This window comes from Pogona vitticeps, chromosome 4 (assembly GCF_051106095.1).
Source record: "Pogona vitticeps strain Pit_001003342236 chromosome 4, PviZW2.1, whole genome shotgun sequence".
NCBI classification, from domain to species: Eukaryota; Metazoa; Chordata; class Lepidosauria; order Squamata; family Agamidae; genus Pogona; species Pogona vitticeps.
This window is the reverse complement of record NC_135786.1, coordinates 142,759,358-142,775,753: the sequence shown is the minus strand read 5'-3', so window position 1 is coordinate 142,775,753 and position 16,396 is coordinate 142,759,358. Positions and strand designations below refer to the sequence as shown.

Here is a 16,396-nt window from a genome sequence, read left to right as displayed (position 1 = left end):
TAACCTAAGCCTTTTCTCTGATTGAAGGTCTTGCTCAGTCTGGATCCTGGGGCTGCTTTGATGAGTTTAACCGCATTGATTTACCAGTGTTATCTGTGGCTGCACAGCAAATTGCCATTGTTCTAACATGTAAGAAAGAGCGGAAGAAGAACTTCATTTTTACGGATGGTGATAATGTGGAAATGAATCCTGAATTTGGACTTTTTTTGACAATGGTAAGGGCTCTGAGACTATAGGATAGTTCTATTTCTCAATTCCGTGAAATTCCGTGAAGTCTCTTTAGTGTAACTTATGAGGTATTTATAAGGCTTTACTGGAAATTCCAGCTATGACCAAGAAGTCCCCTTCTACAGGAGCGCATGTGGGGAAAAAAAAAAACAATTTTGTACTTTCTTGATGTATAGGCTAGTTACAACAGCTGCACTGACTGCTGATCCATTTTGGGGCAGAATTCAAAGTGCTGGTTCTAACCTATAAAGCCCTAAACAACTTGGGTTCAAGGTGTCTAAGAGACCATATCCCCTTTTATGAGGCTGCCAAGGTCTTAAGATCATCAAGAGAGGCCTTTCTTGCAATCTTCACAGGTGCATTTGCTGTGGATGCAGGAGAGGGCCTTCTCTGTCACTGCTTCCAGACTTTGGAACTCCCTCCCACAGGAGGCCAGACTGGCCCCATCTTTGCTATCTGCCTGCAAGCAGATGAAGGCCTTTCTTTTGAGGCAAGCTTTTCCTTAGAGACTGGCTGCCTGAGTGAGGTTTCTAAATGCACCATTGTGCCTTCTTGCTTTGTCTGTGTTTTTGGTGTTACTTTTGTTACAATCTTTTGGGGGGGGGGTGGCATTTGATCTTTTTTAGTATTTGTATCCTTAGTATTTTTAGTATTTGTAGCATTAAACATTGTCTTTTAATGATGTAAGCCATCTTGAGTTCTTTTTTAAGGAGAGAAGTGGGGTAAAAAAATTTAAATAAAGTAAAAAATATAGGATGATTAAATAAATAATAAACAATAAATACAGCCCAGTTGTTTTGCTGGTTATCCCAAAAGTAGCTTGTTACACTACTTGTCACTAGTTATTTCAATCTATGCCCTTGAGGATGACTGTCCTCACATACTTCTTCGATATGACTTTTCTCTGAATGCACCCAGCTAGGTTTCAACAAATATGATTTGAAGGGAAAATGGCAACTCAGATGATTATATTGCTATTTATGATGAAGACAAAAGTGCCACATTGTTGGGGTTTTTCTCGCGGAATCACGTTTTTCAGCAGTTTCAGCAGAGTATATGGCGGTCTAGGCAGTCCAGCAATAAACACACGCAGTCCGGCAGCATTTCGTGCAGCAAAACTGTATTTACAGCAGCAGCATGGCAGGCATATGTGATCTCCAACCAAGTGAAGATAATACTGATTGTACAAGTCTACATATATACATTTCCACAACCAATCACAATACAGATTACCTCATAGCATTACATCAGCTCTAGGTTGCATCAGCCTTGCTGAGTCACCCTGACTCATTCTCAGCACACCTGACAGACATGGTTGCTCATTACAGCATTGATTCTGGTCAGGCCTATAATTTATACTTGACACACATCCTAGGTGCCAAATGGAGCCTCATGAAGTTCATTCCCAGTCCTTCCAGTCAGTGATCAACAAATGTTAATAAATTTAAGGTGGAGAACGAATACAGTAGGGAATCTGCCAAGACATAGAGGGAAGACCATATCAGGACAATGCTTGACCTTACCTAAGTTTGTTTATATTGGGTAACCACAGATTAGATGGATGAGGTCTTCATGACAGTCTGTGCAAACCAGACCTATCCTGAAAGCTGTTCTATTTTAAACTAAGTGTCCTAGTTCTGTATGTAGAGTAGAACTTGTGAAGGAAATTCTAATAAATCTGCCATTTAAGTAAATATTGAGGCTGATGTGAATGATAGCCCAACTGTTAAATCAAAATTGAACTCTCTGTTAAATCAGAACCCTGGATATGCTGGCCGTCAAGAGCTGCCTGAAAACCTGAAGATTAACTTCCGCTCAGTGGCAATGATGGTTCCTGATCGACAGATCATTATCCGTGTCAAACTGGCAAGCTGTGGTTTTATTGATAACATTGTGCTTGCAAGAAAGTTTTTCACCTTGTACAAACTTTGTGAAGAACAGTTATCTAAGCAGGTAGGAGTGATTATGTTTTATGAACACTGTTACTCTTTTTCCCCCCTTCCTTACTAGAGTTTGGACAGAGCCATGGCTAACCTTTGTTCTTTTAATAAATGCAGGAACCACTAGTCTTCCTAAATGCTTTTGTCAATAATGTAGGTGATATAATTTGATGTTTGTAGTGCCATAAATCATGTAAGGATTTCAGTAATTCTCTTGGGTCATCCTGATGTTAAATGAGTACTGAAACACTAAGGATACACATAGGTCCCCTTTCCTATCTCTAGCCTCTGTCTAGCACCTTGTCCTAAATGTGAGGAAACTAAAAGCAAAACAAAACAACAACAAAACCCCACTTGCTTATTATCAGCTTTATCTGCTAGCTTACATAAGCAAACCTCATCTGGCCATTAAAATGCTAGCATTCTAAATCTCAACCTCTTATCTAACTGGTTAATGATGTGTTACAATGTTTTTGGTCAGCATTCCTTTAAAAAGTTGTTCAGTTAAACTGTTCCTCACAGAGGATTTGCTATGTTTAGTAGAAGCCCCATTGTCTGGTTTAGTTCCATTCTAAGAAGCATATTCCTTTACGGGTCCAATTTTTCTTGGTTTACACAGCTTGTATCCAGGTTATCTGAAGGGCACTTTTTCTGATCTTTCCAGGTTTTAAGGCCTTTGGGGAGGGTGCCCTTCCCTTATTCCATCTACCCTTTGGGAAGGACAAGGGAGAGGATGTTCTTGGTGGCTGCTTCCACATTTCTGTCTTGGCTAGTTTGGCCCCCTCCCTGTTGTCTTTCTGCTTTCCATATCAAAAACCTTTCCTTTCAGGCAGGCTTTTGGTATAGAACCTTGTCCTTCTCACTTTCTGAAACCATTGCTGTAAGTCAGTAGTTGCTTTAATATGATTGACAGCATGTTTAATTAACTTTTTATACTACCACTTGTCAGTTTTTTTTAAAAAAATGTTTGTTTTTAAAATAATTTTTGCCCTGTATCAGGAGAAAGACAGGGTGTTAGATCAATACATAATATGAACATTATTTTAACCAGTATAAATCCTTTTAACCTTTTTGGTAGGTACATTATGACTTTGGGCTGAGGAATATATTGTCAGTATTGCGAACTTTGGGAGCGGCTAAAAGATCAAACCCTGATGACACCGAATCTACTATTGTAATGCGTGTCCTGAGAGACATGAATCTTTCTAAGCTGGTAAGAATGAAATTGACATATGTGCACAACCACCTCTGCAGGCTCTTTTTTCAATGCCCCTACCCTCAAAGGAGAGGTGGGTGATGATTGGAGGTTGGTCATTTCAGTGTCCTACCTTCCAATGGAACCACCCTGGGCTGCATATTATATCAAAGTTAACTGCCAGGCATTGATAAACTGACTAGGAAGTTGGATGGGACCACTGGAGTAGCATGGGGAGGTGAGGGAAACATGGACAATCAGAAAAAACACATAAATTTTACTTTCGGCTAGAAGTGAAGTAAAGAAAAGGGAGAAGAAAGTGAAAGAAGGAAGAACCCCCCCCCCCAAGACCTATGACTAATGAGGAGAATGAGAGCCAGAATAACAATTAGAAGGAGAGTTAATGGGGGAGGGAGCAAGAGATAAATAGTAAATAATAAAAGACATTGAATAGGAGAAAGGATGAAGGAAACAGCTGTGTATATCAGACTCCCATTCTTTTGGCAAATTAATCTTTCTCTTTTCATGATTTCTTTAGAATTCCTGCTTTTGGCATTATTAATTATCTTGATTCTCTACAACCCACCTTCAGTGAAGTAGCAGCATTAGTCTGTCTCACCATATTGGCTTGAAAATGGGAACATATTGTGGCACTTTAAATACCTGCAGATTTATTTCATTTTGAGCTTTTGTGGATCTAAATCTACTTCTTCAGATACAAGGAATACAAATACTATGTTTTCTGTGTTTATACATATCCCCACAGTGGAGATATCTGGTCATGATTCTAACCACTACGGGAAACATATCTATGCGCACATACCAGATATGTATATGTGTGTGTGTGTCTGTATATATATATATTTTGCACACAAAACTTTGCACACAACCCCTTTTGCCAACATGAAAACTATTTGGTCTGTCCCACTTTGCCTTCCTCCTTGGCACTGTTATGCAAATAGTTCCAGAAATTTAGTTCTTCACTCACAGTATATTCTATGACAGGGCTGGTTCTACCATTAGGCAGAATGAGGCAATACCCTCCAATGGCAAATGTTAAGGGGCACCTGTGGCAACCCATCAGTTCTCTCTCTTGAACCTTATCCCCTCTATTGGAGGACAAAGCTATATCTACTACACAACTGCACCCCTCTCTCATACATAGCCTGTTGCTTTAAGAGTGGTAGAGGACACAGTCTCATCTTTCCATTATAAATATCAGTGGCTATTTCAACTAGCTTCATTGTAGTGGAAGGGGAGGGGGCGTGATCTTGCCCTGTGCCTTAGACAGCATATCATCTTTGGAAGGATCTGCCCTCTACCAGTGAAATCTGTGAAAGTTGGTAGTTCAAGACTGATTGTCTTTGCTGTGAACTTTCCTCTGTATCCCAGAGCATTCCTCAAACATTGCAGATAAAGTATGATTTCTGTGCCAGAGGTTTCCCAGGGTTTCTGAATTCTATCCTTTTGAAGTGATCTGTTTTTTCTTTACTATTCTTGCTTTGGCTATATTCTAGTTTTATTTGTGCTGTCTTTTCTTTTGCCTTTCAATGCTCCCTCTTCCTGCTTCAGGCTGCTTAGAATGGAAAGTCTGCATGATCGTTGCCATCTGTCCAGTAGAAATGTATGTATATTGGTGAGCCAGGGTTCTTCAGCAGCACTTTGTTGTTAGGTATATTAATTTTAAAATGCATACTATGAAAGAAAACTGTGCCTATTACATTACTTTTGTTTGTTTACTTTTGCATTGACAGATTGATGAAGATGAACCGTTATTTCTGAGTCTGATTGAAGATCTTTTCCCAAGTATTCAGCTTGACAAGGCAGGCTATCCAGAACTAGAAGCTGCCATCAGTAAACAGGTAATGCTAAGGAACATTTTTGTACTGTCTCCGAAGCTTGACAAACTGAGTTGCTTGTGAAGGATGAAACAAAACATTGGAATATATAAATGCAACCCAGCACATATGTATGTGTATGCAAGAATGTTAGAGTTGAGTAATTTATGTACTGGAATTTATGCAACTGATCAGATTATGTCTGGACTTAGCCAATAGGTGTTCAGTGAGTTAACTGCCAGATAGATTAAAAAAAGAAGCAACAGTTATTCTGTTACAACTAGTCTGAAAGTAGTGAAAGTCAGAAGTAGTCTGTTAGGTGCTGTAGGAGTCCATTTGTCTGTTGCTATATGTGATAAGAATAAGGCCCTTCTGGTAATCAGAAAGAGGACTGGATCTTTTATTTTTTATGTAGGTGGCTTTTTTCTCATTTGGGTTTTTCGTGGTAGACCAAGTGAAGCTCTACAACACCCACATAACCACTTCTAAACGAACGAACAAACATGGAGAAGGAAGCAGATAATCATCTATTCCAAAAGCAATAACAATAGTGCACGAGAAACCAAGATCAGACATCATCAGACACCAGACACTTAACAACAATTTAGTACACAAGTAGGACCTCACATTATGGAACAGAAAATGAAAACATACAAAAATAAACAAAAAATATATGCATATGTCTCTAAGCAGAATAAATATAATATTCTATGTCATTTTATACAGCACAAAGAAAAGCAAAAGCAGTGCCGCCTCCTCTCTCTGACACACAAGAAAAATGCATACTGTACACACACAAGCCCGCTCTCCACACCAGAAATTAAAAATCAAGAATGATAAGGACAGAAAATAAATAAAAACAGTTAAACCACCCCCAACCCCTAACTTCTAAAATATGAGATTGGGGATTACTTCCTCTACCACTTTGATGTCTTAGTCTAGCAACATGATTTGCAGGGCAGGCAGGTAGGCCAGCAGTCTACCGCAAGAATAAAGAGAGAAAGGGAGAAATTCCGCCATACACAAAAAAATCAATAAAATGGACCAAGGAATTGGGGGGGGGGAAGACAATTGTCAACAGGAACGTTTCCCTTTCCCTTTTAATTCATAAGTAGATAAGAGGATGATCAGATGGACATATAGCTCCCTATTTGGTGAAGTTTGGTTTGCTCTGTTTTTGATGACTGTATGTCACCAAAAATAACGATCCATCCCATTCTTTTTAGGAGTTGTCTACTCCTTTCTGGCAGAGCACTGAGGCTGCAGTTTAGTTGGTGCAATTGGGAATGTTCTTGATTATCCTGTTCTGTAGCCTGTACAGTTGTTGAATTCATACCCAAACAGAGCTTCAGGCAGTGTTATCTGAGCTGAAAATTGTGTTATGTATTCATGGGGTTATGACATTAAAAGGGAGAATGGAGAAACCCCCTCCTTTATTTTCATTGTCTTTAAAAAAATTCCTAACTGATGCAGCACAATTCTAATATGTTGGAAGTTCTTTTGATACAATAGGAATAATGTGTGTACTGTACTAGGTTGGTGTACTGCCATAGCACTATGTTACTTTAACAAAAAAGGGAGGAGTCTCTGCAGCTTGTGGAATGATGGATGCACAAAAAGGCAGGAGAGGGGCTAGAGACAGGGGTGTCGGTAATTGAGAGTGGGATGAATTGGAGTGATCTGAAGAGCTTTACAATCCTCCTCATAGGAAGAGAAATGTCTCCCATGTGAATGGAAGGATTGTTCGAGTGCAAGATAAAACAGATCTCACAAAAGATAAGGATCTTTTAATCATGAACTGGATTGCTCCAACTTCCCCCATCTGGTCATGCCCAAAGCAGTGCAAAATGTAACAACAATCTAATCCAATTCCAAATGTAGGAAGAATAATAATAATAAAAAAACAAACCCATTAATGCAAAATGAAACAGAGAGAGCAATGTGATGAGGATCCAGCCCAATTCAAAATGGAAGACAAGCCAAGGAGCTTGTAAGGCAAAGTCCTGCTAGGAACCAGCAGCAAAGAGCAGGCACCTCTGTTTTCCATGCCCTTTTAAAGGATTAAACTCTCCTCCCCCAACCCTTTTAAGGTGTTTTGTGAATCTGAATTAGGAGGTGACAGCCCTCATTCTGAGACTCACAGAGTTATTCGTTAGAATATCAGTGAGGTGTTTTTACATACACTGATCAAATACAGTAGTACCTCGGTTTGCGAAATGAATCCATTCTATGCGATGTTATGTAGTATGGACATTTCGCAAACTGAAACACCAATTGTGTTATGAAAGGGGCGGCACCATAAATGCAATGCATCTTGGGGAAACCCTTTTGTGGTGTGAAAAAAAGAAAACAATGTAAACCAGGGCTTTATTTCTTATGGATTTTGGTTCATAAACTGAAAATTATGTAAACTGAGGCGTTTGCAAACCAGGGTACTACTGTATATATAATCCAATAGAAATAAGGTATTTCCAATACCCTGCTTTAGAATTCTGAATATATCAGTTTTCAGAGGTTTTATGTTGGAAATTCACAAAATACTGTAAAAATGAAAACACCTCTTTTGTGTTTTTCCCCATTCAGGTTAACCTCAAAGACCCATCTTATTACTAAAGATGGGTCTTTGGGGTTAACCTGAATGGGTAAAAATGCAAAAGAGGTGTACTCTTGCCAACAATCTTTTCTTCTTCCACAATGGTATTTCCCAAAAAATACTGTATATGCTTCAGCTATCAAAGCTGTCAATTGTCTGAGTGTATCGTCTAATGATTAGTCACAAAAGGAAGGAGGCCAAATACAAGATCCATAGATGAATCTATGTGCTATGATAAGCAGATGTCTGTCATTAATTGAAGGAATATGTCTTCCAAAAATGTGCTATCTCTACTATCTAGTTTGAGCCATAATTAATAGCTCCTTGAAAAGGTCCATGCAAATTCCCAGTGTAAAAATAAGAATTGTTGGGTGCTTTGTTCCCCCCCCCGAAAAAAAAGATAATATCAAACATTTGCCACTGAAGCTAAGCCCATGGAGCTAATTGAGTATGGCTGAATGATGGACTAGAGAGGACAGTGTAGAGCAGGAGCACATTTGTAATCTGTCATATTTTCCTCCAAATCATGGCCATGCACAGAATAATACTTCCCATATTTAGCGGATAGTTTGGCTTCAGTATTAACAGAAGCCGCTGCATGATTTTATTCATAGTCAAGCCCCCTTCAGACTTTCCTAATCAACAAGGGATCATTGGGGCTGAACTGACAAGAAGAGGTGTGTTGATGGTGAGTCGAGGATCACAGCATTTATGTGCATTGATAACAATCTATCTGTAGGGCTTCTGGGTAGATGAAATGATCAATAACATGATTCTTGGTGATCCTGACAGGTTGCAGAGGCTGGCTTAATTAATCATCCCCCATGGAGACTGAAAGTCATCCAGCTGTTTGAAACACAAAGAGTGCGCCATGGCATGATGGCCCTGGGGCCCAGTGGGGCAGGCAAAACTACATGCATTCACACACTGATGAAATCCATGACAGGTATGGGAAACACTAAGGTTTGTTCACAGGGGCTGTAAAATAATATCTTTTGTTAAGATATAGCTATGACAAAAGAGGTTAGCATTAAGGGGATGGGTTTTGAACCATGTTGTCCGAGTTTACCAATTTTGCCCAGACAATAGATATTTAGAATTGTATGATAGCTGACTGTTTCTGAACACCTGATAGTAGAGATGGGAGCTTTATATTTGTCTCCTGGGTGAGATGAATACGAAGTTCACCACCACAGGTGGCCAGTCCTGTTGGTAACCCCCCCCCCTCAAACCAGGTGTCCACTTACCACTTGTATTGTGGTTGAGACGGCCATCATGCTTTGCACCATGCCAGTTACAGAAGAGGCCTGGTTGGATGTCTTCTCCACCTCCCTGTGCTGCTGATGCACCTTTTTGACACTGTATTGTATGAGTGAAACAACAGACAGTTGGTGTTTATTGAGGCTGAAAGGAGACAAGTCCTCATAAAATATGGACTGTTATTTACAAGAAGCCATTAATACTAGTGCATTTATGTGTTATAGATAAGTCTGTTATGTTGTGTATGCATCAATGTGTTAAACAACAATTTCATACCACTGTTTTGTATCTTCGAGAAGCACTTTATTTGGGAAAAGTTGCTATGAATAATTTCAATATTATTCACACACAGTTTTTGGTCAGTGTAAATATTTCTCCATGCTCTCTAGTGAATGTGAGGGTTTGTGAAGCAACAGGAACGATGTTCATGAGATCATCAGAATCTAAATAAAAGCCTCTTGATGCAGTGGTTAAACAGCAGTAGGGGTGGTATATAAGCAGCACACTATTTGCTTTAAATACTGTAAATCACTGTTACTAAGAATTTTTTTGTAACTAGAGAAAACTCTGGAGTGGTTGCCATGAACTAGAACCAACCTGACTGAACATAATTATAGGAACTGGTACAACTTAGTGGATTTGCGTGCCTCTGGGGGCCAGGAGTTCTAATCCTCACTGTGCCTCCCAGAGAAGGGACCAGCCAATTTCACTGGGAGTATGAGTGGCTGTTGGGGTTAAGTGTTTGGCCACTTATGTGACCTTGGGCAAATTGTATGGCTCCAGAGTGCTACCAAGAAGGAGGCAGTGGTAAACCACCTTTGAGTACTTTATACTTTGAAAACCAAGGAGGGTCATCAGAAACTGGAATTTGACAGCACACCGTTACTATCATTAGAGAATGCCCAAAATCTTGTTTAGATGGCTTTGCTGGCTGCTTAATTTGGAGCAACTAATCACTGAGTTTTATGCTGAGTGCTTTACACCAGTGAAAAAACACAACAAGATTTGGACCACTATATAGAAAAAATAATGAATTGGTGACTGCCAAAAAGAAGTAGAAAGGTAAACATACTTCTGTGGTGTTAACTGCATGAGCTCAAATAAAGCAGAAATACTTCCATCCTTCAAAAGATACTGAATGAAACTGTGCACTAGCTCTTACCTAAATTGTTGACTTCTGTTGGGTTGGCTGGTTTTCTTCTGAGGTGGGTTGAACTTCAGATGAAAGATACTAGTAAGTTATTTATCACCTGCATTTTTCATCACAACCTCTGAGTGCAGTTTTTTTTCCTTTGGGGGAGAAAAGGCAAGACTTCAATGCACACAACACATTTTCATAACCATGGGTACCTCACTTCTTTTTCTTGATTGTTCCTTTTTTAAAAAAGTAAGATAGCCCAGAGGAAAATTGTTCTACAAAAGAATATCTCGATGGCAGTTAGGAGGTAAGAGATCAAATACATAATAAGCAGCATGAAAAATGACTACCAATGTGATAGTGTCCTAAGGCAGGAGGACTGAGGAACTTGTGGTCTACCAAATATGGCTGTATTTCAATTTCTGCTGGTTCCTACTAGCTTGGTCTGTAGTTGGGGCTGATGAAAATATTAGTTCATCAATTCTAGGAGAGCCACAGGTTCCTTAGCCCTACCTTAAGATTTTCTTTATCCTCCTTAAGGACCTTACGTCTGAACAAGTATAGATACACCATAGCTTTTCAGAGGCTGAGAGTGCCTTTTTTGAGGCTCTTGGTACAGTATATTAAAAAAGATGGAGAAATGTTACAACAGAATTACAAAAATTGTGGCACATTTTAAACTTAAGGTCCTCTATGAATGTGAGATTTGGGCTATATTGGAGTCCTTCCCCCTCCTTGTTGTAGACCCACATAGGCTTTTCAATTGACACACTGTTTAGTAAGAACTTACATAATTACCTCTTTGGTCACTTCTTTCAATTCCCTTTTTCTGTGAGCTGGAATATATTCTCTTTCCCCCTTGTTTTAATGGGAGGTGAGTTTTTGTACCAGTGATGAAGCAGGCAGTGTATCTCATGATGCTTTGCCTTTCCCTCAGAAGGTGGTGACCTCATCGCTGACTTCATAATGTAGAGCTTGATACCAGTTTTCTGTGCTAGCTCTGCAATTCATGTTAAAGGAAAGATGGCAGCTTGTGGCTCTCCAGTTGTTGGCCTTTATATCCCATCAGTTCTAGCCATGTTGGCCAGTGTTAAGGGACAATGGGAAGAGTTCACCAATACTTGGAAGGCCACAGGAATGGGAAAGCCTACTTTTGCATGTTATATAAACAAAATGATAAACTGTAGCTTCATATTTGTTTCAAATAATTACCCTCCACACGATTCCATTTTGTTAATAGCTAATGCTGTTTAGAATTCTCAGAAACACACATAAACACACACTGAGAAAATGGTAAATCTTTTTACAGTTTAACCAGAGTTACAACTGTAAGAGACAATATATGAAGTGACCAAGGGAGGGGAAATAGGTGGCTCTGTGGGAGCTGGCAGTTGGTTTAGACCAGGGGTCAGGGAACTTTTTTACCTTTTACCCCCCCCCCCAAAAAAAACTTTATATATGCCGACATGACCCCCTTGATTCTAAAGAAAGGAAATCATACATTATTTGAATTACAAATATTATTGAATCTACACAGGCTGTGTACCGAACTAGCAGAATGCACCAAATTTGATAAAGATGTGCATAAAGATGACATTTTCACATCCTGCTGTCTGAGGAAGTCACACAGCATCCTGAGAGACTCTTCCCATCCTGTTTATAACTTTTTTGAACTGTTGCCGTCTGGCAGAAGATATAGAACAATTAAGACTCGGACCACACGTTTTCTCAATAGTTTTTATCCCAGAGCTATAACTGCACTTAATAATGAGCTTAAAGACCACCAGTAGTGAATAGTTAGTTGGACTGTGTTACTTGACCTGCGGTGTAGATGTTTGTATTTTTAGTGGGGACTTTTAGTGGGTGGGGAGTGTTGGGGGATTTTTTAGTGGGTGGGGAGTGTTTGGGGAATTTTATGTGTCTGCATGTGTCTGGTCTCTGGGTGTCTGTGAATTTCATTGTATGGGTATACTGTGTATATACTTACAATGACAATAAAATAAATAAATAAATAAATAAATAATTTTTTGCTGGAACACATTGCACTCCAGCCATGGTGTGGTATAGGGAGTAGTAAGGTGTCCAACGTGCCTAGCAAGTTGCATTAAATTTTTGCTAGCTCGCAGAGGATTTAATCATCATCAGTGGCTACCAGCGTGGTGCTAGCAATGACATGCTTGCTAGAGACAGCCAACACAGAATTGGGGAGGGGGCTTTCCCTACCAATTTAATCATTCTATGTGTGGTGTGCAAAAAAGGAACAAACCAGGCTAAAGGCCATGTCACCCAGCCTGTGCCACAGCCCAAAATCAAAGGACCATTGCGCCATATTTTTTATCATCATCATGGGAAAATTCAGCAGTGGCCAGAGGATTGGAAAAGATCAGTCTACATCCCAGTCCCAAAGAAGGGCAGTGCCAAAGAATGCTCCAACTACCGAACAATTGCACTCATTTCACACGCTAGCAAGGTTATGCTCAAAATCCTACAAGGCAGGCTTCAGCAGTATGTGGACCAAGAAATCCCAGAAGTACAAGCTGGATTTCGAAGGGACAGAGGAACTAGGGACCAAATTGCTAACATGCACTGGATTATGGAAAAAGCCAGAGAGTTCCAGAAAAAAACATCTACTTCTGCTTCATTGACTATGCAAAAGCATGGCAGAAAGTGAGGAGGACTTAAAGAACCTCTTAATGAGGGTGAAAGAGGAGAGTGCAAAAAATGGTCTGAAGCTCAACATCAAAAAAAACGAAGATCATGGCCACTGGTCCCATCACCTCCTGGCAAATAGAAGGGGACGAGATGGAGGCAGTGACAGATTTTACGTTCTTGGGCTCCATGATCGCTGCAAATTGTGATAGCAGCCACGAAATTCAAAGATGCCTGCTTTTTGGAAGGAAAACAATGATAAACCTAGACAGCACCTTAAAAAGCCACCCTCCCCCCCGCCTTAATTCAAAGTTTCTTTTGCTTGCCTGTTCATTTTCACAGTTTTATTTAATTTATTTATTTATTTATTTAATTTCTTTCTTTCTTTCTTTCTTTCTTTCTTTCTTTCTTTCTTTCTTTCTTTCTTTCTTTCTTTCTTTCTTTCTTTCTTTCTTTCTTTCTTTCTTTCTTTCTTTATTTATTTATTTATTTATTTATTTATTTATTTATTTATTTATTTATTTATTTATTTATTTATTTATTTTACTTATATGCCGCCCACTCTACCCAAAAGTCTCTGGGTGGCTTACAAAAATTACAATTCATGATAAAGGTATTGCAGCCTGGCTTTGGTTTTTACTTCCTGTTCTTGTCCATAGTTACCTTTTTAGCCGGTCCTACATTTGTTTTTAAATATATCTATTTATGTTTCAAGTGGCTTTCTATCTTGCATTTTCTTTAAATAAAGACAAGGGTCATATCAAAGCTGGGTAGAAAAGTTCTTATTACAGTAGTGAAAATGATAAGAGTCTCTGTTTTTAACACAAACTTCAAATCTATTCACTGAGTTAATCTTGCTAGAAGTGTATAATGTTACTGGGATTTTTCTTACCTTCATGCCAGTAAAACGGCCACACGTTTTATTCCAAGTTTGCCAGTTCCATTTTCATAGAGATAAACGTGATCCGTTAAGCCATGAGAATCCAAAAAAGACTTTCCTTTGAGGGATGGCTCTCTCTCTCTCTCTCTCTCTCACTCACTCACTCACTCACTCTCTCTCTCTCACACACACACACACACAAACACACCCATCCACCCTCCTTACATTTCCTCCCTCCATTTTGTACATTTAAATAAGCTTGATGAAGTCCTCCGTCTCTCGTACCTTTCTTCCCTCCCTTGCTTGCTTCTTGATCCTTTCCCCGCCTCCTGCTTGCTTGCATTCATTTCCGGAGGAAGCGGTCATTCAAAGCCCCAGATTGATTGATTGATTGCCTGGGGCTAACCCTCAGCTGCAACCAATCAAGGAGCTTATCTCCCGATCTCTAACAACGGAGGATTTATGAGTGCCCTGCTGCAACAAAGGAAGTAACTGAGAGATGCCGCTTACAATTTGAGCTTTGGCTGCAGAGGTGGGAGGGAGGGATAGCACTCTGCTCATTATCCCCAGGATTTTCACTTTTACCCAATTTGGGGTAATTTACTCCTGTTCTCCAACCTATGGTTTAGACCTACAGCATATGTATTTTCCAAATATGATTTTCAATTGTAATCAAAATGTTCTGTATTAAAGTATTGGATGAATGATTATGTATCTATTTATAAAGATGCTCTCACATGCACAGTATATTTTGTGCACAAACATATATAAATACATGTTTATTAAATGGCAGAAGAGCCCACCTGAACAATGAAAGGAAGGTGAAATGTGAAATCTAAACCAGCATCAGTTTTAATATGTGCATGAGCAAAACGAGAAAAATTAAGTTACGGTATATCTTAAGCAAAATACAGTGGTGCCTCGCTTAGCTGTGTTAATTCGTTCTGAAAAAATTGCTGCTAAGCGATTTCATCGCTAAGCGAAACACGGTTTCCCATTGAAATGCATTGAAAACCGGATAATCCGTTCCAATAGGAATGAATTGCCGTCCTTAAGCGAAAATCGCCGTAGGAAACATCGCTAAGCGAAACGCGGTTCCCGAATTGAAATGCATTGAAACCTATTCAGTGCATCTCAAAGGGAGGGGGAAATACAGAAACAAATTAAAAAAGAGTCAAAACAAAATCAAATTTGGTTAACAAAGGGTTTATTAAGTGCACTTAATGATTTCAAACATTTTAAACAGTAAACTTGAACTTTATACATAACCGAAAAACATTTAAAAAACAGCAAACATGAGGCTGTTTAAACCATCGTTAAGCAAAACAGGGGACCCAAAATTTAATCGCTATGCGAAGCATGGTCCCAACCATCACTAAGCGAAAATCGCCCATAGGGACCATCACTAAACGAAGCACACCAAAAAAAGTCATTGCTAAGCGATTTCATCGCTAAACGGAGCCCCCGTTAAGCGAGGCACCACTGTATCTGATATGAACCAGTATTACATCTCAAGAAGAAAAGTAATGTACACACTAGGCTTTTCCATCTTGGGTTCCAAGTGATATTGAGCAACAGTTTACATCATTCTTAACAATTAGGACCAGATTAGGATTATGGAAATTGTAGTCCAGCAACGTCTGTGGAATGGTATCAGTGATATCTACATTAATTTTAGGCTCATATATTTCATTTATCCTGCTTGTCTTCAGTTTATATACCAGTCTATCCCTTTCCTCTAAAGTGTTGTACTGTAGTTCCCATTATGCTGTTTAAAGATTATGTCACCTATAATCTGAAGACAGATGCTCTCCTAACCAAACAACACAATTTACTGGAATTAACTGGACTGCTTAAAGTCTGGCTGATGGCTGGCTCAATGTCGTGATGTTAGACTGTGGAACATACAATCATCTTATTAACTGACTTATTTGCATATTTGACTTCTGCAGACTGTGGGCAGCCACATCGTGAAATGAGAATGAATCCTAAGGCTATCACTGCACCTCAGATGTTTGGACGTCTTGACGTTGCAACCAATGATTGGACAGATGGAATATTCTCCACCCTTTGGAGGAAAACATTGAGAGCTAAGAAGGGTATGCACAATACAAGTACTAGACACTGATACATTAATAATTAGAGTTGTGAGAATTGCAGGTCCCAGAATACACGAGCCAATGACTGGTTGGGGTTTTCTGCAAGTTTTGATCCAAAAGATTCATTTTCTCCATCTTTGTGAAGAAGTGACATAACTGCTGCTTCTTTCACAGGGAAAAATGGCTTTTCTATGACAACATTGCAGAATTTATCATTATTAATCCTTATTGTTACTAATCCAGCCAGTCCTCCTCCCAATACTACAGGAAAGATTTAATGCTGTTGAGGCTGTTGGGAGCAAGCTAGTGAAGAGGATAGATCCAATAACATATGGGATTGTTTTAGAACAGTAAGAAACAATGAGTTTCCAGATCTAGTTAGACTATAACATTCCTTACAGTCAGAGGAATTATGAGAGTTGTATTCCTGGAAGGAGACTTTTTGCTTATTCAGGAACACAGTTTCCCCATCACTCTTGGTTTCTGTACTTATCTGTGCATGTCAATAACGTTATGAGCCACACTCCTTCCTGGTGCCACATAGAAGGTTGGGTTCATTTGCCACCTCTCTAAAAA

At 39.3% G+C, this 16,396-nt stretch overlaps 1 protein-coding gene across 8 annotated transcripts in view; it reads left to right on the top strand.

Annotated features, from left to right (window-relative positions):
• The window catches only part of DNAH5 (dynein axonemal heavy chain 5), a 201,611-nt gene that overhangs the window by 90,768 nt on the left and 94,447 nt on the right, over positions 1–16,396 (top strand). For all 8 annotated transcript variants that reach the window (XM_078391705.1, XM_078391701.1, XM_072998500.2 and 5 more), the window contains 6 exons: positions 28–215; positions 1,987–2,181; positions 3,247–3,381; positions 5,118–5,225; positions 8,587–8,740; positions 15,674–15,820. In XM_078391705.1, coding sequence (XP_078247831.1) covers positions 28–215; positions 1,987–2,181; positions 3,247–3,381; positions 5,118–5,225; positions 8,587–8,740; positions 15,674–15,820 — 927 coding nt within the window. The remainder of the gene's footprint in view (positions 1–27; positions 216–1,986; positions 2,182–3,246; positions 3,382–5,117; positions 5,226–8,586; positions 8,741–15,673; positions 15,821–16,396) is intronic.